At 40.9% G+C, this 19,817-nt stretch overlaps 1 protein-coding gene across 1 annotated transcript in view; it reads right to left on the bottom strand.

Annotated features, from left to right (window-relative positions):
• plekhh2 (pleckstrin homology domain containing, family H (with MyTH4 domain) member 2) overlaps positions 1 to 17,745 on the bottom strand; it is a 32,442-nt gene extending 14,697 nt beyond the window's left edge. The window contains exons 1-12 of the mRNA XM_051427860.1: positions 17,568 to 17,745; positions 13,932 to 14,068; positions 4,518 to 4,580; positions 4,277 to 4,426; positions 3,813 to 3,896; positions 3,594 to 3,675; positions 3,294 to 3,479; positions 1,588 to 2,474; positions 1,244 to 1,319; positions 1,072 to 1,166; positions 361 to 520; positions 141 to 277 (exon numbers count right to left, since the gene is read on the bottom strand). Of these exons, the coding sequence (XP_051283820.1) occupies positions 141 to 277; positions 361 to 520; positions 1,072 to 1,166; positions 1,244 to 1,319; positions 1,588 to 2,474; positions 3,294 to 3,479; positions 3,594 to 3,675; positions 3,813 to 3,896; positions 4,277 to 4,426; positions 4,518 to 4,580; positions 13,932 to 14,054 (2,043 nt within the window). The 5' untranslated portion in view covers positions 14,055 to 14,068; positions 17,568 to 17,745. The remainder of the gene's footprint in view (positions 1 to 140; positions 278 to 360; positions 521 to 1,071; positions 1,167 to 1,243; positions 1,320 to 1,587; positions 2,475 to 3,293; positions 3,480 to 3,593; positions 3,676 to 3,812; positions 3,897 to 4,276; positions 4,427 to 4,517; positions 4,581 to 13,931; positions 14,069 to 17,567) is intronic.
• Positions 17,746 to 19,817: the final 2,072 nt, after the last annotated feature.

Genomic DNA, 19,817 nt, shown 5'->3' with positions numbered 1-19,817 from the left:
AGAACTACTGTTGTATTATTACACTGTGCACTATGACTTATGAAGACTTGAATCCTGACGCCCCAGAAGACATCATGTCAGCTTGTTCTCCACACCTGCATTAAGGCGATCAATCTCCCACACATTACACACTGACTCACACTCTTGCCGTTGTCACTGGCTGCAGAGCAGGTCTTTGGGAGTTTCTGCTCCGGTTCAGAGCACTCTGTGTCGGTGGAGTAGGCATCAGGAGGGATGGCGTAGTCGCTCTCTGATGTCATTGAAGACATGGACACAGCTGGAGAAGAAGAAGAGGAAACAGTTGACAACGTAATAAAGACTCATAAACATCCACAGGCTTCCAGTAGGTGTGTGTTGTACCTCTCTTGAGAGAGCGCGGGCTGCCCGGGCTGCTGTCCTTGCGGGAGCTGGAGGAGGTGTGAGAGCTGCAGATGGAGCCGTCCTCCTCTCCTGAACTGGATGACTCCTCAGAGCTGGAGGAGTCATCTGAGAACGGGCTGCTGCTGAGCAGAGTGGCTTTCTGCAAGACCGAGACGAGGCGTTGGTCGATGTGGTATCGGTACTGTTCACCAGTGGTTCCCAACCTTTTTCCTTAAGGGACCCCTCTTCTATCATTGAGTAAACTGACGACTAGGACTGCCCTCGAAATGTCGGGAATCTCTGCACTTTTGTTTTTTTAGACAGCAACTTTACAAACTGAGTCTCAAAACTGAGTAAGAGACATATTATTATGGATATTTAGATTATATTTAAGGCACAACAATAACAGTACAGAACAACTGATAAACTGTGCAATGAACACAAACTGAACTGCAGGAAATTTGTGTAAAACTAGTGATTTTGAGCAGATTATTTCCTATGAATATTGATCAGAGATGAGTTTTCCTGATATTTTTAGGAACTTTTATACATCTTTCTGTCTGTATTATGTATTGTTTTTATCTTACACGCTTAAATTCAAGAAGTCCCTGCGAAGGGTTGGGAACCAGTCCTGTACAGGCTTACACAGATAATCAAAAACACAACATGAGAATGAACAAGCGTCATCCTGCAGTGTAAAGTTGCACTTACCCCCTTCAGAGTAGTGTAAACTGGTGTGGTCATGTTTTTATAGATGAGGGATGTGTACATTACAAAGGCAGGGTATGAGGACTGGAGGGAGGGGTCTAAAACACAGATCACAGTGCAGTTAGTTCGTTGTTCAGCTGCTGATGAATTACCCTCCTTTTTCCCGCCGTCTTACCTCTGCTAGCGGGGTCTGAGCAGGACGTCTCCGACAGTCTGATTCCTGATTTAGCCACAGCGTAGATACGACTCTCCTGTGGAAGAAAAACGTGAGAAAGAGGCTGTGAAGTGTATAGAAGAAACTACGGTGGCTGGGAAACTCCTCTATCTAGAGCCTGTGTTTGGGGTTACTGTATAAACATGGCGGTTCAACATGACGGACCCACAGTGTTGCTGCTAGCAGATCCTCCTAAATGTTACACAGTGGACCTTTAAGGATAAAATTGTGAACTAAATATTGACTTCTACCTGACATCTTTAATGATCCACACTCAGTTTAGATCAGTCATTGGATAATCTTACCCAGGAGGGCAGCCGGTGTAAAGGCGGTGTCGGAGGTTTGCTGCCAGGTGCTGAGCTGTCACAGTCTTGCCTCTCTGGGCTGATCCCTGAACCAGGTTCAGGTGGACCAGGTGAGCTGAAGAGGACCTGAGGAGGCGTGTCCCTGCCCGTCTCCATGCTGACCTCCTGCTCCTGGTCGAGGTCAGTTTCCTGTGGCCGGAGGGGGCGCAGCATGCTGAGAGCGTTGCGCGTTTGTCCGTATGCCACCTCACTGCTGATAGGCGGCTGGCTCAGGTGTTTCTTGGCTAGAGCCACGTTCATCAGCCCGAACCCTGCAGGGGTCCGCAGGCGAGGCTGTTTGGGCGAGGCGGGGTTGTCCCTTGAATCCTGAGGTGGGTTGGGTCTTTTAGGCGTGAGCGCTGGTGTGAGGATGGGGCTGGGGGTGTTGGGCTCGCTGGAAGAGGATGAGGAGTCAAGTCTCTGCGACTGGAAACGTTTGTTGAGTTCCTCAGAGGTGCAGTCCTCCAGCTTGGCCCTGTGCGTCTCTTCCTCTCCCTCCTTACACCCTCCCAGCGCCCCGTCTGAGGAGCCCAGCAGGCTGAAGCTGGGTCGATCTGCACGCTGCATGTCATCGTCAAACAGGGAGCTGCTGTCGTCTGAGGCAGTCAGGTAGGTCTCGCTCCCGGGGCGGCTGAACTCCAGACCGCCTCCTCCTCTTCCCTCACACCCTCCTCCTCCTCCTTCCCCCTCCGATGCGGCACTGGAGAGCACGGAGGAGACGCCACGGGACTCAGGTCCACATGCGTTCTCGCCCAGGCTCTCAGACGTGCTGTCTTCCTCCAGAGTCCGATCGGATCTCTGCACTTCACCGTCTGTCCCTGAGGACGCTGCGAGCTTACTGCTCTTCTCTGTCAGAGAAAACACAAATCCAACAGCAGTAATATCAATAAAGTGGAGATCATGAAACACATTCAGTAATAACTGTAAAATAAATTAGTGATTTTCTAAAAACTAAAATCTATTTGAAACATTATATAGTTTTCAATTTGAGCTCAGTTTCATTTTTTATGGTCACATTCATACCAATCAGCTGAGAAGCTGATAGGTTACTTACAAGTTTATTTCTACTTTAGTCAAACATAAAGATCTAATTTAAAGGTCCAGTGTGTAAAATTTGGGAGGATTTATTGGCAGAAATTGAAAATCATACTCATATAGCCAAAGCAATCATTTAAAAAGTTCCAAAAATGATCAGTAAAACTCATCTCTGATCATCAAAACCTCTCATTTTACACAAACTTCCTGCAGTTATTGTGATCACTGTTTGTGTTCATTGTGCAGTTTATCAGCTGTTCTCTACTGTTATTGTTATATATTGAATAAAATCTGTAATACTATATCATTACATCATTATATGTGACTAAATCAGGGGTCGACAGTTGACAGAAAAGGTCCCTTAAGGAAAAAGGTTGGGAGTCTTATGTAATTCAGTTACTGGGGATTTCCAGATATCCTGTTATTCCCAAAGCTCTGGCCCTTCAGTTAAACACAATCAACAACGTTTACAATGTTTTAAGTGAGATACAGTGAGTGGTAAAAAAGTAATGCAGGAAAACCTTAACACACAAAGGATATGACCTCATGGCTGAAAAGGTCTTCTGAGTCACTTTCCATTTTTCCACTCAGCCTTCCTGTGTCCTGTTTCCTGTGAATCTAAGGGGACTCACCAGTTTTGTCTCTGCCCTCGGTCTCTTCCTGGGTGCTCAGGCTCCTCTGGGAAGGTGCTGGTCCAGTGAGGACCTGGGGGTTCTTCCCCCTCACCTGGAAACAGCCAAATGTCAGGCTGCTGAGACGCTGCGCCTCCCCCGGTCTGCAGAGGACTCCTCGACCACCCCCGCACTTCTGCTCAAAGGCTGCAAACACAAACATGTTTGATGTGTGTGTTTGCTTGTACGTGCACATAATCAAGCAAAATTTGACATAAAATGACATTTGAGTGGATGACCGAAGACACAAAAGGCTCTTACCCTGAACCTGTTTGTGTAACTCCTCAATCTGAGCCTCCTGTTGCTTGTTGCTTTCTCTCAGTGCTGCGTTCTCAAGCTCAAACTGAAGAATAAATATGTTTCAACATAAAACCGGGGAATTATCCAAGGTGAATGATTTGTACTGTTTTTAAACTCCAAGACTAACTGTGCTTTGAATCAGTTTGGGCAACTTTATATCAAATGCTATAAATTATTCACCTCTGACAGCTTTAGCATCACCCATTCCTTGATCTTAGCCGCCTTCTCCTCCACCGTTTTGGCGTCCTGAAGTCGGATCTGTTTCTGGAGAAAGACAGCGGACAGTTTTGGGACTCATTGTATTTCAATAAGGACGGGAAATCCAAAATGACAGCTGAGAACAAGTATAAAAACACAAGTGCAATGTCCTTAAACAAGATTACAAGGATCTTTCCACAGTGGCCTGAGAGTTTGGTATGTTTCCATTTGAGTTTGGCTCTCCTTAACTCGTGCTGACATACAGTATAAGATTATTGTCCACATTGCCAGAGCAGCTGCTTTCCAGTCTTTTAGCTCCAATACTGGCTGTTAGCGTGCCACATCTTCCTCTACATAAATTTGCACCTTGAAAAAACAGACAAAACCACGTCCACTGGCACTACATCTGTTGCATTGATGAAATTCTTCACGTGCACGCGCTCTACCTGCTCCTCTAGCTGCTGCTCCAGCTGGCCGATGACGTCCTCCTTCTCCTGCACCAGGGCCTGCAGCTCCTGGCACCGCTGAAACAATCGCACCTCCGAGTCTCCGGACGGACTGTCTGGAGCTTTCAGCTTCTCCTCCATCCACTGCACCTGGAATCACACACACACACACACATACTGCATAAACACACATATGTGCACATGGCCACACACATATACACACTTCTGTTAGCATCGTTACCTGCTGGTGAGCGGTGAAGGCCCGTTTTTCTGCATCGATCACCTGCGTTTCCAACTGCTGAATCTGGGAAAAGAAGAGCACACGATTGTATTTATCTCACATTATTTTAATTTGTGATTATTTAATTTATTTTATTCTCCTAATATCTTATCTTATCAATAAGCACAATTCCCACTCTACATAGTAAGATTTAATTCTCCATTTCCCCTCAGCTCTTCTTCACTTTACACATGGAGGTGAAATATCAACTCCACTGCAGCCCCAAACACAACAGCACCAAATAAAGACAAAGAAAGTGCAGCGTGCAACATCTGAATGAGAACCAGTCGAGATAACGCCGCTGCGCCGGCGAGGAGCAGATGCTTTGCAGCTGGTCTCGAGTATTTATGACTCAGAAGAATGTTAAGAATCACAAGCAGGATACTCAGAGTCCACGGATGTATCTTAACATTTATATGTTTTTACAACAATAACATGAATTATTTCCTCGTATATAATATTTATATTTATTATTATTTTTAAAGTAGCAGATTTATATCTAATTGCTTCAGTTTGTAGCACAATCTGCTGATAATGGTGCAGTTATGCCAATATGTACAATATATACACAGTATATATATATTATATATATACGGTATTGACGATAATGGTGATATTTAAACAATATTGATGTCATGTTAATAATACACATATAATAACATGGTGAAATCACTTCTGTTCTCACTTTACACTCAGTTGTTCTTTTTGTGCACTTTTGTATAATTATGGCTGCAGACTCTCTCTCCACCTCTTACACTTTTATTCTAAAGGTACAGTGTAATTGCTTTACCAAAAAAGAGACAAAACACACAATAAAAGTTGATGACATTATTTATTTTTTTTTCCAATTCTCTATAGATATTGTGATTTTATTGTTATCGTGAATTCTGTTGCCACAATCCACAATCGTGGAGTGAAAATCTGATATTGTGACAGTCCCAGTTTGTGTCTACTTTTAGGCATTTCTATGCTATTATTTAGACAGCAGGAGAGGAAATGGGGGAGAGAGGGGGGGATTACATGCAACAATGGTCGTCTAACTATTCACCTACAAAGGTGCTCCACATGGCAATAATTTAATAAAATCAAATATGCTTTAACAGAACATCATTGCGATTATGAAATCAAGAAATTATGATTGAAAATTCTGTCAAAACAATTGTCATTATACTCATGATATGATTTTCTCACAATGTTTTTAACAAAGTGAGACTAAAGACAAATTATGACTGAAAATGATTCCTTTATTTCTTTATCAAATTATAGAATCCTTTTATTTCTGAAGTAGAGTATAAACTGTGAAAAATAATTAATATTTCCTTTTTCTTTGTAAAAATGAAAAAGTAGATGGCGCCATCTGCTGTTTAAAAAGAGTACTAGTTAATTTTTCGTGCCACCGATTTTAATCTTCACTTTGGTAATTTAACTGTCTATCACTGTCTTTACATTCCTTATTGATTAGCGTGTTTGTTTGCAGTGCTATTTAATTTAAGATTTATTTTAAGATCTACATCTTAAAGTCATTTCACTGGTTATCTTTAGCTCTGTTTGTGCCAGAAGGTCAGTGCCCTAAAAAATGATCCAGCACACTCCCCTAACTATAAAATGCAGAGCAGACTCCATTGGCAAGAAGAAACTGCCAATTATTTTTGGCAGCGGCTCCATTTGTTTACAACGCCGACACCTACGTCTCAGAGCGGTTTTATTTCTGCAGAAGTGATGCATGTAGCACCTTCGGCCAGTTACATAAGGATGATGATGAGGTGCCACATCTACAAAGGCACAAGCGGCTCTTTGTGTGCTAAGATCAGAGCGGAGTGTGTGCAACCTGGTAGGAGAGTGTTAAAACTGCAGCAACACCAGAGGTCACACGGCTGCAGCACGCACGGCGTACACACAGGACGCGTGCACGCACAGGGAGGAAGAACCCTGTGGGAATGGAGGAGAGAGATGACTTTATGAGCAACATTCCTCTGAAATTCCTCGGCTCAAAGTGGCGGAAGCAGCAGAGAGACCAGTGTCTTCTGAGGAAAAGTCTTAGTGGCTTCATGAAGGAAAGTATGTAGGAATGTCGATGGAAATCCTCCGCGTAGCAACTCCACAGCCACCGCGGTTAGAATATTTTGCTACATGTGCCATACACACGTACAAATTAGAGGAAATTTTTAACAATCCCTTTGGGGGGAAACTGGGCTGACACACCAGACAATCGGATGTGGCTAAAAATAGGACCCTGAACATAATGAAGGAAGTCATTTATTGTAGAGCAATTATATAAACAGCGAACCGAAGATTCACAGGTTGATCCAGATATAAAAATAAAGTTCACCAGTCTCTAAAACAGCAGTGGCTCCTGCAGGAAACTACCTGTGCCGGCACCTGTGTGCAAATACAGAGCCTTCACAGGATTTCTGCAACTTCAGCACTAAAATTTCAGACTTTTAATGACGTCTTCAATACAACTTAGACTGTGATTTAATACAATAATGATGGAAAACCAGTAGGGCCTAGTTTATTTTTAATTATTTAAAAAAAAATTCAGTGCTTCTCAACATTATAACAATAATTCCTAATAATATAATTAATTATATTAACACGACCTGAATGCAGCTGAATGAGAAATTAGAAAAACGATGGCTGCATTAAAGCAGTGGTTCCCAACCTCCACTGGGGGTCGCCAAAGATTCACAAGGGCTTGCAAGGTCTTCTTGATTTTAAAGGGACATTGTGTAGTGTTTTAAGTATTTTATTAGCTAAAATCAATGTCAATCATGCCTAGAGGGACCTCATTGGACTAGCCTACCTGTACCTCTGCCAATCCACAACGTGACTTATCGCTCAGAGCCAGCGTCAAGTAATGTGATACCTGCTATACACGGAGAAGGGAGATCAGTCCATGGAGGCTTACTTGTCATTGCCCCGGCACATTTTGAAAAGTCTAATAGCACTAAAGCACTACCTCCAGTCTAACTAATCGAGGATCATACTTATGTCAGAGCCAGCGTCAGGAGAAGGAAACCAGTCACTAACAAAGCGAAAAAGGGAATTAAAAAGGCAACGTGACCGGCGAATTCAAGAAAACGAGGGTAAACATCGGGGTAGCTTTTCCCAGGTGGAAAGAGCTAATGAAGGAGAAAGACTTTCAAAGGGATGCTGAAGTTGCCTGCTTTCTCCTCAACAGGTAGGCTTCTTGGTACATAACGGCTACCGTAGTTGCAATACGCATTTGAAAACGCGAGGCACTAAAGAGCACTAATCGTTTGAATGCAAAATACAATTTCACTGCTAGATGGGAGAAATTCCTACACAATGTCCCTTTAAGGCGTGCAAGAAAACTTTAAAGATATACACAGTAGGTCAATATATGTAAAGTAAATTGTCTTATAGAACAATGACCAAGTGTCAGGGAGGAGAAAGCACAGAATTTGTCAAAATAGAAGTCTATTAAATGTGTATGATTGTTAATAAATCGAAAGAAATACATAAAACAGACAGAGAATTGTATAAAACGTTCCCTAAATAGGAAATAATCTGCTCAAAATTCCTCCAAATCACCCGTTTTACACAAACTTCCTGCAGTTACTGAGTTCAGTTTTTAATATAATATGAAATATCCATAAATATTATGTTTACTAAATGATAGAAAAGGGGTCCCTTGAAGAAAAGGGTTAGGAACCGTTGCTTTATTAAGAACCAACCAGTGTGTAGTGATTTAATGGAATCAGTGGTTGCAGATTGTAACACTCTCACCTAACTCAGGCTGCACAGTGTTGTTGTGATTCTTTGGACAGATAATGCGATATGATTTGTGATTAGTGTGAGATTGATCGATTAATTGCACAGCCCTGCACCCAACTCTCACGTTCCAAGCGTGTAGGAGAAAATATGATTGAGACTGGCATGGCGGCGCTCCAGTTTTCCTCTGCTGCTGTTAACTTCCAGAGACCAGAAGAAGTGGACCCAGCTCAGTCCAAAAGCAGCCACACCCTGCCAGAGCCACTCAGTGTTTCCACCGCACGGCGCCCTAAAGTGGGAACGAGGCCTTTACGCAGCAGTTCCACTTGACATTTCAGTGTGATTCTGGAGTCTTTTTCTATTATGAGCTCATGTCACTGTACGTCCACACTCTCCTGTGTGTGTATTTATGTCAGTGGAACCTGAGTGCTTATTTTTCACATCTGGTTTTGGAGATATTGCGACCAAATGCTGATAAAAACTGCACCGAAACACAGAAAACCTACCAAAACAGGTCACTTTCGCTTCGAGAAAGCATTTGCCGACGGAACAGTCTTTTATGTTCGGATCAAAAGCAGACATGAAGAAGGTTAATATATCTCACAAAAGCGCACACACTCACTTTATATAGAGCCTCCGCTGCGCCGCAAACGACAAACCACATGTGGCTCTCTCAATAACAGATATAGCATCTGGCAGAGAACAGCATGTTAATTACAGGGCCATGTATGCTGTAGCATAGAGCTGGAGATGACACACACACACAGACACACACACACACACACACACACACACACACACACACACACACACACCAGACATAACATATAAAAAGCTATAAACACATGTCTGATGAGGATATTCTCCTGTGTGTCATACCATGCGTGCAAGTGTGTATGCTTCCCTCATTCTGTATGTTATATATAGGATGAATGAGGCCTGGGTGTGTGTGTCATATCCTGTACTACACACACACACGAACACACACTCCTGTCTACGTCTGACGTACACACACACACACACACGTGACCACAACCTCTGAAAACCGCTCTATCACCTCTGCAGTCAATTCCCCCCGTTCAGATCCAAACTCCAGCTTAACTTCCATTCCTGGAATTCCACAACCGGCGCTCTGTGGCCAAACCTCCCCCTGAACTCCATCCACCTCCCCAACTCCCCACCTCCTCACCCACCATCGCTCCATCCGCAGCCAGACAGCCAGCTCACAAAGCCCCTTTCTGTAGATGCTACGAGACTCAGAGTGCTGACCTACAGTTACCACAGGTTTAATACAAAAAAAAAGGAAACTCATGACAGGAAAATTGGGAAATGAGTTTTATTTTTGGTCTAAAAAGAAAAATAATCTTGTTGATAAACATGTTTTGCATTAAAAGAGTCTTAATACGATATATATGATATAATGCTTTAAGTTACAGGTGGCTGTTTTCAGTAACCAGGCTACAACTGCTCTTCAGAAAGCTATGGGTATGCGTGACAGAGACGACGTCCATATGTAATCATAAAGTTGACGGTAAATACTTACTAAAATACCAAACATGTCTTAATCCGCAGCTGGAAATAGGCCCTAACCAATGCACCATTTACTCTTGTTTGAGTAAAGGTTGCTAAACACTACAGTTCCCAGCTGTTTTAGGAAAATACTAATAAACTAATTGCAACAATATGTTGATAAAGCGTCTTGAGTTATAAAAGTATTGGACACCTAACTCTAAATGCTGATACATTCTTTACAGGGGTGAGGTTCGTGGTTTTCCTCAGGCAGAGAGTTAGAACAAAAATGATCAGCAAGTGTGTTATAGGTTGACGTGGGGAACAGAAAATGTAACACACACGGCTTCTTTGTCTCCATCATGAGATGTGTAGCCCAGTGTTACAGCTGGAGGCCCCGACGGCCAAAACTAAGGTCCCTCCCAAACAGCTGCACGCACACACACACATATCTATCGCAAGTTTTCACTTTCTTTATGTTAGGAACAGTTTGTAAATGATCTGCGTGCACACACTGAGTGCTTCCAACTCACTTCTTGTGCAACACACACACTATTTACTAAACTGGGTATTTCCTCCCTTGGGCAGCTCAATCCTTACACAAGGCTTCATTTTTCTCTCTTTCTTCTCTCATTCCCCCCCCCCTCCATCCGAAGACTTTCTAGGACTTCAGCAATTTGCCAACTGTACCCGGATCCATGGTGAGTCATTTTCAACTGACTCAATTAGACAGATTAATTTGTGATTCAAAGTAAAACCATTTTAAAAGCAAACAAACTGAGTTTTAAAGTCCCAATGTGAAGAAATGTAATACAAATAGGGCTGTGTCCAGACTTTTTCAACTGAGGGGCACAAGTGGGGCACTGACTTATGGGGGGGGGCAGCATGAAGTATGTGTCTTAGCTTTCCAGTCATTCACAATTTATGTAATTTTAACACTGTTTATGGACCAAAGTATGCAGAAATTTTCAAAATAACTAGGCGAAGTTGGTTGCAATCTGCAAATCCATTGCAAGATGCCACTAAATCTTACACACTGGTCCTTTAAAGAAATCTTAATGGCAAAAAAAGGGTGTTGTCACAAAACAATATCCATCTTTACTTACCACCAGTCACATTTGATTAAATCTCATTTCCGTATTATGTAAACAGCACAGACTCTGCCAGGTGGGATTTGTGGGGGCTTTTTGCCTTTATTTCATAGGATAGTTTAGGATGGAAAGGGGGAGAGAGAAGGGGAATGACATGCAACAACTCATGGCTGCTATCAGAGCGCCCGGTATGATGAACCATCTTCGGCTGAATAGTTTATGAATTTTAAGCAAAACCACTCAGTACTAGTTGGATGTATTTACTCTAAAACAACATGACTTGGGGCTACAGAAAGTTATTGGCCATAATTTGGTAATAGCTTTCAAAATAATGACCTTTTGTTGCTCTTACAAATTATGACTGATGTGAATCTTCACATTTGTTTGATAATTTATTCCTAAAACTTTCTCAAATTATGCTGTAGGATCCGAGTCTGGACTCTATACATTCATATTATACAGACTGCCCTCCGTATAGTAACGCAGCAGTCGAAATCACCGCTCAAAATGCCTTCTTCATCCTTTGTATTAGCTAGCTCCACAATGAGATATTAGGGGGATTTTGTAGTGACGTTCATGCGCCCCCGCACAGCTCTAAAACAACAATCTCTGGCTGAGGCGGTGGGAGCCACGGCGGAGAAAAAAAACATCAGCGGGGGTCTGGATGTTAACATGATGAGCTCATAGCATCAGGAGGTCAGTCTAACAACAACAAACCTGAAATAACTGCATGTTAATATAATAATAAATACATATAAATATCATGATCCAGGCTGCATACCTTGATAATGCTTCCACACTGTGCCATGGTTAAATAAATGCTGCCTCTGCATGTATGTCTGATTTTGGATGGATATGATCAGTTAGTTTGGGTTTACTGGAGAATTTACAGATGCGTTTTCATACAACCCGGCAGGGTTTAATGGAATTAAATTGATGCTAAATATTAACTTATAATATCTGTGGTCCAAAAAGTATTTGTTGTCAGTATTTGGTCCTTGAGAGAAACTGTTGAACTCTGGTTGAACTCTGGATCCTTGGGAACTAAATCAGTGGTCTTCCGTATGTGGCAAAGATGAAAGGATTACTGCTATTCTTCATCAGATTTACAACAAACGCTCTGACTACATATTACAGCGCGCCGAGCAAAGACTGTGAGGGGGTGAACGCAGGTTAAAAAAGACCTGAAATTGAAAGTGGCACGCAATTCAGACAACGCAACTGAGCTCCAATCTGCTAACTAACTCAGAGTAAACACCACTGAAGGGGAAAAAGTAAGCTGGTAAAGTTGAGGGTTGAACATTATAGTTGCACAAAGTCTTATTCTGAGTTTTAACGGTGTGTTTTATAGTGTCGAGTGGAAAAATGCTTTAAACAGAGTTAAATTCAACCTGTCAAAGAGGACGGATAAGGCCAGAAATATGCAGCAGAGACTTTCACATGTGCTACGTGGGCTGCAAAAACCCACCAAAGAAAATCTTTCTTCCAAGTCTCTCCGGGAGTTTGTTTTGCCGTCCAGCTGAGCTTACTTTGACTCTGTAATTGACTGGAGCTGGGTCAATCCCATCATGCAGTGCGTGGCGGAGCCCTGTGGTCAGACTGCTGTTTACATTAGAGCTCTAATCAGCCTCCCTGGAGAGCGGCTTCAGATCTAGGCCACTGAGCAGTTTGGGCCGGCCCAGTGCTCTGTACCCACCAGACACACCACAACTCTCTCTACTTACATGTTGACAACTTTTTAATTTTTAATTTTGGCCGTGTCTTTGGTGCAATCGTCTGTCCGTTGTCTTTCTGTGGTGACTAGTCATTGTAACAGAGGTATCACTTTTCATCTTTTCATTCAGTTATTTATACTTCCTCCTCCAGCCTGAAATTAGTCCCTTCAATTCATCTCGGAGGACACGAGTAGTGAGGAGTAATCAGGTGCATCTATGCTTTTACTAGGGATCAGGGACGTGTGCGGGGGGCCTGAGGGCGCAATGTCTTTCAGAGACTGAAGCACGCTCCATCTTAAAGCTAGAGATATGAAACTAGATGATCTAATGCATCCATTGGCACCAAACATGTCAGCTAGCATGTCGGGAAGAAGGCAAAATTTGTGTGGTAGCATGGCCATTTTCAAAGGGATCGCTTGACCTCTGACCTCAGGATATCTGAATGAAAACGGGTCCTGTGCGTAGCGACTATGCTGACATGTCCACTTTATGCTAATCTCATGCAGTTTAGACAGTATTTTTTTCCGCCTAGTGTATTAGAATATTTCTGCATACTCAGGTCCAATAAATATAACTGGACAGCAGAGACACATACTTCATGCCAACCCTGTATAAGTCAGTGCCCCTCTTGTGCCCCCCCCAGTCAAAAAAAGTCTGGAAATGCTAGGGATTGGTATGGTTACTCGAGTGCTTGTTGGGACATCAATATTTGTTCAACGTATCAAGTACATGCATTTAGATCAGTCACACATCACTCATCTAATGTTACAGGGAACAGGGATACGATAGTGGTCTATCACTTGCATGGAAGTTATTTGTAAAAACAGATGAACTGATCGCGTAGTCGAAGTTAACGTAGAACAACCAGGTTGATGATTACCATCTGCAGATTGTCACAGTTAAAACGGATACAAGCAACCTCTGATCACCGCTTTACCTAACATTAGCAGTTTTAGCAAGCGTCGTTGAGAGACAGAAAAGAAAAAACTGTTATTAGAAGATATGCTCCCATTAAACTTCGTGGAAGCTTCCCTGAGCTGATGGAGCTACTAGAGGAGAGAAGACGTATGAGGAAAGTGCGGTGAAACTGAGGGTTTATCTACAAAGTGCCGAACAAAAAGAACAGTTTAGCTACAGTGTATGGACCACGGTCACCAGCGAGGATATCCCTTTTGGTGAATACAACTCCTCCATTCTCACGTCTCTTCCTTGCATCCCCACTGGGAGGAAGGGACTCGAGGAGCCAGTACAGACACTTTCCCTCTCTGGCACCAGTTGGCCACACCAGTTCCAGCACTGACAGAGTGAAGTTAGTTTGAACCAACCTTGTCTGCAGTGAGGTCTCGAATCTTGATGATCTGCACTCTGAACTTCATGAGCAGCGCCTCCAGGACCATACACTTCTCCTTCCAGTCCTCCTGGCTCATGGCCTCCTCCCCCTCCGCCATCCCGCCTCACCCTCCTGGAAAACACACACATGTACGTAATAATGCATCCTCGCTATATGTTTCCTGTGGGGAAAAATATCATTTTCATTTCCCACTCCACAGGAAGCTGGTTGGGATTCTCCATCTTGCTCGAGGGGATTGAACTTGACTTGTTTTGACAAAGATTTCATTAGTTTTTGTGCAGCTACTGAACATCTTAAAGTCTTCAAATTAAGCAGTTTTATTCGTGTCAGGGTGGAAACATCTCCAAAAGTTTTTTTACCTTACAATGAGACGTTTTTATCTACAGACAGAGATAGTCATCCTCCAGTCGGCTACCATGTTATGGACAAACCAAAACTTCTTACACACTGGACCTTTAAACATATTTAAAAAGTGTATTTTGACAGAATGCATCCAGAACGTTTATTTACCCTTTAAAGTTTATATTACTTCCAATAACTTCTCACATACTGAAGTGTATTTTCTCCCTATTAAGCACAGACCTGCCATGTACGTTTTTAAGGCACACGTCATACATTTCTTAATGCAGACCTCTGACTGTACCTGCTGCAGTTACATATCATATATTGCAGGATTCAGCTCAGTCAGAGCTTTCTAAAAAAATACTTCTGGATGATGTTTCTGGGACAATCTCAGCCAAAGCTCCCTTAAAGTAAACAAACATATTAATCACAGATATGTTAGACATAGACATATTTGATATTTTCGCCTTCTGTGTTTGTTGTCCTGTATTTCCTCAATTCACCAAGATATTCACTTTCTGCTTTTTCAGACATGTAGAGGAACCTCTCGCCCACTTCCACACTGCATTTGGGATCAATCAGAGCTTGCATTATGAAATTACATGAGTTCAAGTGTATCATCTCCAGTTCGGCCTGGCTTTATTTTGCACTTTTGTTTTAATTTATGGGCCACAAATATCTCTCAATTTAACCACTTTTGCAGTCAGATATTTTTATACAAGAATCCATTTCATATCTGGGAGACTTTTGTAGGGATATCTGAGGATTTTGGTGCCTTGTCAGAGTCAGAGGTATAGTACAACAGATCATAACTTCTATCCTGGCTAATAAATTACGTGGTATCGCAGCGGTTTCCAACATTTTTCCTTAAGGGACCTATTTTTTTATCATTGCCTAAACTGACGACGCCGGACTAAGTGACGTTGTGTAAAAGAGCGATTTGGAGGAGTTATGAGCAGAATGGGAATACAGCATCAGAAGTTATATTTTTTGGGAACTTTTTATATAATTCTGTCTATATAAATATTGTATATATATATTTTTAAAAATCATACTGACTTAATAGGCTTGCTTTTTGACACATTCAGTGTTTTCTTCTCCCTGATACTTGCCCATTGTTCTATTAGCTCTATGGTTGTTTGCTTTCCTAATGCAGGACGAGGCTCTGTGAATATAATATATATTTGTTTGTGTTTGGATCTTAAATAATAAAACTAAAAATTACAATTTCATTTTGTTTTCTTCACAGAATTGGACAAAATGCTGACATATAGGCCTTCTGTGTGCAAGTTTTCTTCCACTCCTTAATATCAAGAAGGCCTCGCAACCCTCCCTGAAGCTTTGGTGACCCCGTAGTGGGAGTCCTGATACACGTCCACGACCGACTTATATACTTGAAAACAAATAAACTGTACCGCATCTCTCCAACCCAAATCCACACAAACATATCTAAACACAGACAAAAACAAAACAAACAGAGGGTTTGTTGTTTTGCCACCTGAAATATTCCAGGGTCGAACCCAGCTGGACCGAGTGTGGGCAGTGGGCGGGTCGCTCAGCTCAGCCAAACACCACTATTGCTCCAAAACACCTCGACGCCCTCCCCGGGACACGGACTTGCATCATGTTTTCCAGCGTTATATCGTAGGAAAACAGTCGGTAAATACAGAAAGAGAGCAAGAAGAGAGGGACGGATGAGGATCTCTGATGGAGGAGAACAGCAGGAGGAGGAGGAGGAGGACGAAAGAAAGATAGAAAGCCTGGGTTTCTCCTCTGAGTAATAACCTCTCATTACCAGCCTGGCCTCCTCACAAAGAGACTGCAAACATGTGTGGAGGAAGGCCATAAACTGGTCTCCACAGGCTTATTTCTGCTGCCTGTTTGCTGTGGTAAACACTGACGAAGGCAAGAAATAAAAAAAGAGAAAGAGAGAGCGAGCTCCCGTCCCACAAAACAAAACAACACAAAACAAGTAAAGGGACATTCTGCCTATAGAAAACCAATAATTGACCTTAAATCTGGTCTTATATTTAAAGATATTAACTTCAACCATCACTTTAATATAAGCTGTAATTTGCTGTAGGTTTTATTGTGACGACCACCCTCTCTCTCTCCTTTTAATTTAACTGTGAGAATATTCTGCAACCGAGGGCAGATATCATTTTTTCTGCACACTCATCTATTCCCCTCTGGCGGTAGCGGCGTCGTCACGGTGACGATGAGAGGATGTGGTTGGTCGTTTAACCCCCCGAACCCTGACTCGGAGCTTCTTTTTGTCTCTTTCTGTCTGACTTCCTGTTGAGTAAAGTCAGCGTAAAGAGAGAGACAGTGGAGCCTGTTGTTACTCAGAGTTTAGGTATTTAAAGTGAGTTCATGTGTGTTAATACTGGAATAAACTAATGGATTAAACATTTTAAGGTTGTGGTTTCATTTTCTTTCATACAGACCCTTTAAATGTTTCTTTAAAATGACCTTTATAGAGATTATAACTCATCAGTGCTCATTGTTTGCTGCGCTGTCACACAAACAGACAGTCAATCATAGATACATTGATAAATTAAACTAAAAATAAAATAGATTTAATGGCGTTTCCTCCTCAGAAAAATATTATTATTATTATCTATTAAATAAATAACTATTGGGTACACTTTGTTAGTATTCCTTTTTGTTTATGACTATTATTCATTTATGTATTTATTTATTGTCCATTTCACTTTTCTAATTCAATTTGAATTCTGACATGTGTGGCTGTAATACCTCAAAATCTTTTGTTTCGCATGAAAACAATAAACTATTAATCATAAAAATAGAAAATAATATAGAAAATAGAAAACAAATACCCAATTAATACATATTTTACCAATTTGATGGACAAAAACAACCTTAAATGATGCCATATTCTCACATATCTTCTGGATGTCACAAGATTATTCTGACATTTAATTTACTGAATGTTTTTAAATGTTTGTCTACATGTTGACATGAACACACAGATATATATATATATATATATATATATATATATATATATATATATATATATATATATATAGCACCATGTCAGAGTAATGGCAAACAGACATATTCACACTGTTTCACCAAATAACGGTTCACCCACTGATTGGCGGGTTTGGGTGATAATTTGTCCAACAGGATAAATTAAAAACACCGTCAGATAAAACAGTATCAGAAAACTCTCCTCTGTTTCCTATTTAATTAATAATAATAATAATAAAAAAACTATTTTCATCAAAGTTTCTCGACTTACCTGTGAGAATATGTGACGGTTATAAACTACACGAGAGACTTCCGCTCATGTTGACAGCAGAGTGTGAACATTTCTTCTGATTCCTGACGAGAAAATCCGGATTCAGGAGGAAAAAACGGGGAATTTCTCTGTTTCTGTGCAGGATTTCATTCCAGCTCTCTCAGGGAAAAGTTGGAGACGGGTTGGATTCAGGGGGCGTGGCGTCGATCTGAGCGTCCAATCACCGTTTAGGTGGGCGTGTCTCTGCGCGGCACAGCCCTTAAATCCGCCTTTGATTGACAGGTGGTGTTCCCCAATGGGAAGCCGGAGCGCCGTCTTCTGGGGGCGGGCTCTGACAATTCGTCGGAAGTGACGTCTCACATGTGCCGCATGGTGTGTCACGCTCACGGGAACAAAACAGGAAGTTGAATAAGAGTGGCTTCAAAATAAAAGTTTTATAACGTACACTCAATATCAACCACAACTTCAAAGTCTGTATAACACAATACTAAAGGCTAAATACATAACTTTAATGGGGTTTGCATTCATTTCAATGGCCAGAATAATTTATAGCCTACTTAAGAGTTATTAACAACTATATTTTATAAGTTTTTAGTGGATAAAATTGATAAAAAACAACAAGGTAAAACAACTTTTCCTGTCATGAATACGAGTGTTTATAAAAATCCCAGTTAAAAAGGATGCAGTTATAATAGATTCAACATTTTTTATGAATGAATGGTTTAATTATCTAGTTTTTACTATTGCTTTTATTAAACACTATTATTATCTGTAAAATCTATTTAATTGCATTTTATTGTAATTTTTATCTTTGTATTTTATTCACACAGTTAAATAGATTAGAGAAAGTAAATATGAGTGGCATTTTATTTAGGAATGTATAGACTTATAATATTATGATATTGTAAGTTCATTCAACTCAAACAATTGTTGAAACTGATTACATTGGAAAGTTTAAGTAAAAGTAACTACATTTTTTTAACTTTAAAAAAACATTCTTGATCAATTTTCAGTACTGACTTAATGTTGGCAATTTTTATTTGTACTGTAGAAACAAAATACTTAATCAGGAATGTTTCTGTAACTTACAAAACTAAGTTCAGTGTCACTTAAAGTTATTAGTAAAAGCTGCTTCATCAAGAATGTTTTTGACTTAAAAGATCTAGTTTGTGTTACTTAATATGTTCAATGTCATCCATTTCAACAATTCTTTTGAGTTAAAATAACTTCTTGCATTACAGCATAAAGTGAAGGTTCAAATTGGTGAGATGAAAAATATATCGTGATATCAAGGCACAAAGTCTTTCACATCACAAGAAATATAAAGAAATATGAGTTGTTTTGCACAGTTTATACCTCAGAAATAAAAAAAAGTATTAATTGGATTCAGAAAATATTCTGTGAACCCATCAATAACAGAAGTGAAAGCTTTTTATTAGACATATCAAATTCCTTGTACACTTGTCCGACAAAAGTGATTCTGATACCAGCAAAATCTATTGTATTGTCATTTTTAGGGCCCGAGCAGTAACACTGCGAAGACAGAACGCATACATGTGGATGTGTACGTAAGTGGATAAATTGAAGGTTTTAAAAGCTTTCTTGTTCTTAGAATGGAAACATGTTTTAATGTTTATTCAAAGACTAAAAATGAAGGTTTGTGTTTGTGCCAACAATAAAATCAAATTAATAATACAGAAGTCACTAGCTTCATCAGAGGAATAATCAGTAAAAGCAAATAAGTTGATTAGAAAGCGAACATTCAAAGTCACCTGGTAGGTGAATTCAGATGTTAAAAACAGTGTTGAGGAGTGATAAGGAACTTTATCTGCGCTCATGTTTGTTCCATTGTGTCAGAGGCAGCAAGAAGCTGCTGTGAGTTAAACTTTGGTCACATGAAGTTGTATAAACTTCTGAGCTGAGTGCTGCAGGTTCAGACACAGAGGACTGATGAAGAACCAGACCTGGTCCAGACAGCAGAGTGATGAAGCTCATGGGAAGAAACTGAGTAAGTGAACTTTGATTTATTACAGTCTCTGATGTTTCCTCCCAAACTCTTTGTAGCTTCATGTGTTGATCTCCTGTCTTTAATAACTGCACTTAAGCTGAATTACTGTGACATTTAAAAATATATTTAGTCTTTACCAACAGGATACTTTGTCCATACCCTGTCTGTCTGTCTGTCAGTTTTCAACACAGAACAAATACAAAGAAAATACTGAACAAAGACGTACAAGTTCGTCCGAGCAC

This window comes from Dicentrarchus labrax, unplaced genomic scaffold (genome assembly GCF_905237075.1).
Source record: "Dicentrarchus labrax unplaced genomic scaffold, dlabrax2021, whole genome shotgun sequence".
Classification (NCBI taxonomy): domain Eukaryota; kingdom Metazoa; phylum Chordata; class Actinopteri; family Moronidae; genus Dicentrarchus; species Dicentrarchus labrax.
This window is presented reverse-complemented; position numbering and strand designations above follow the sequence as displayed.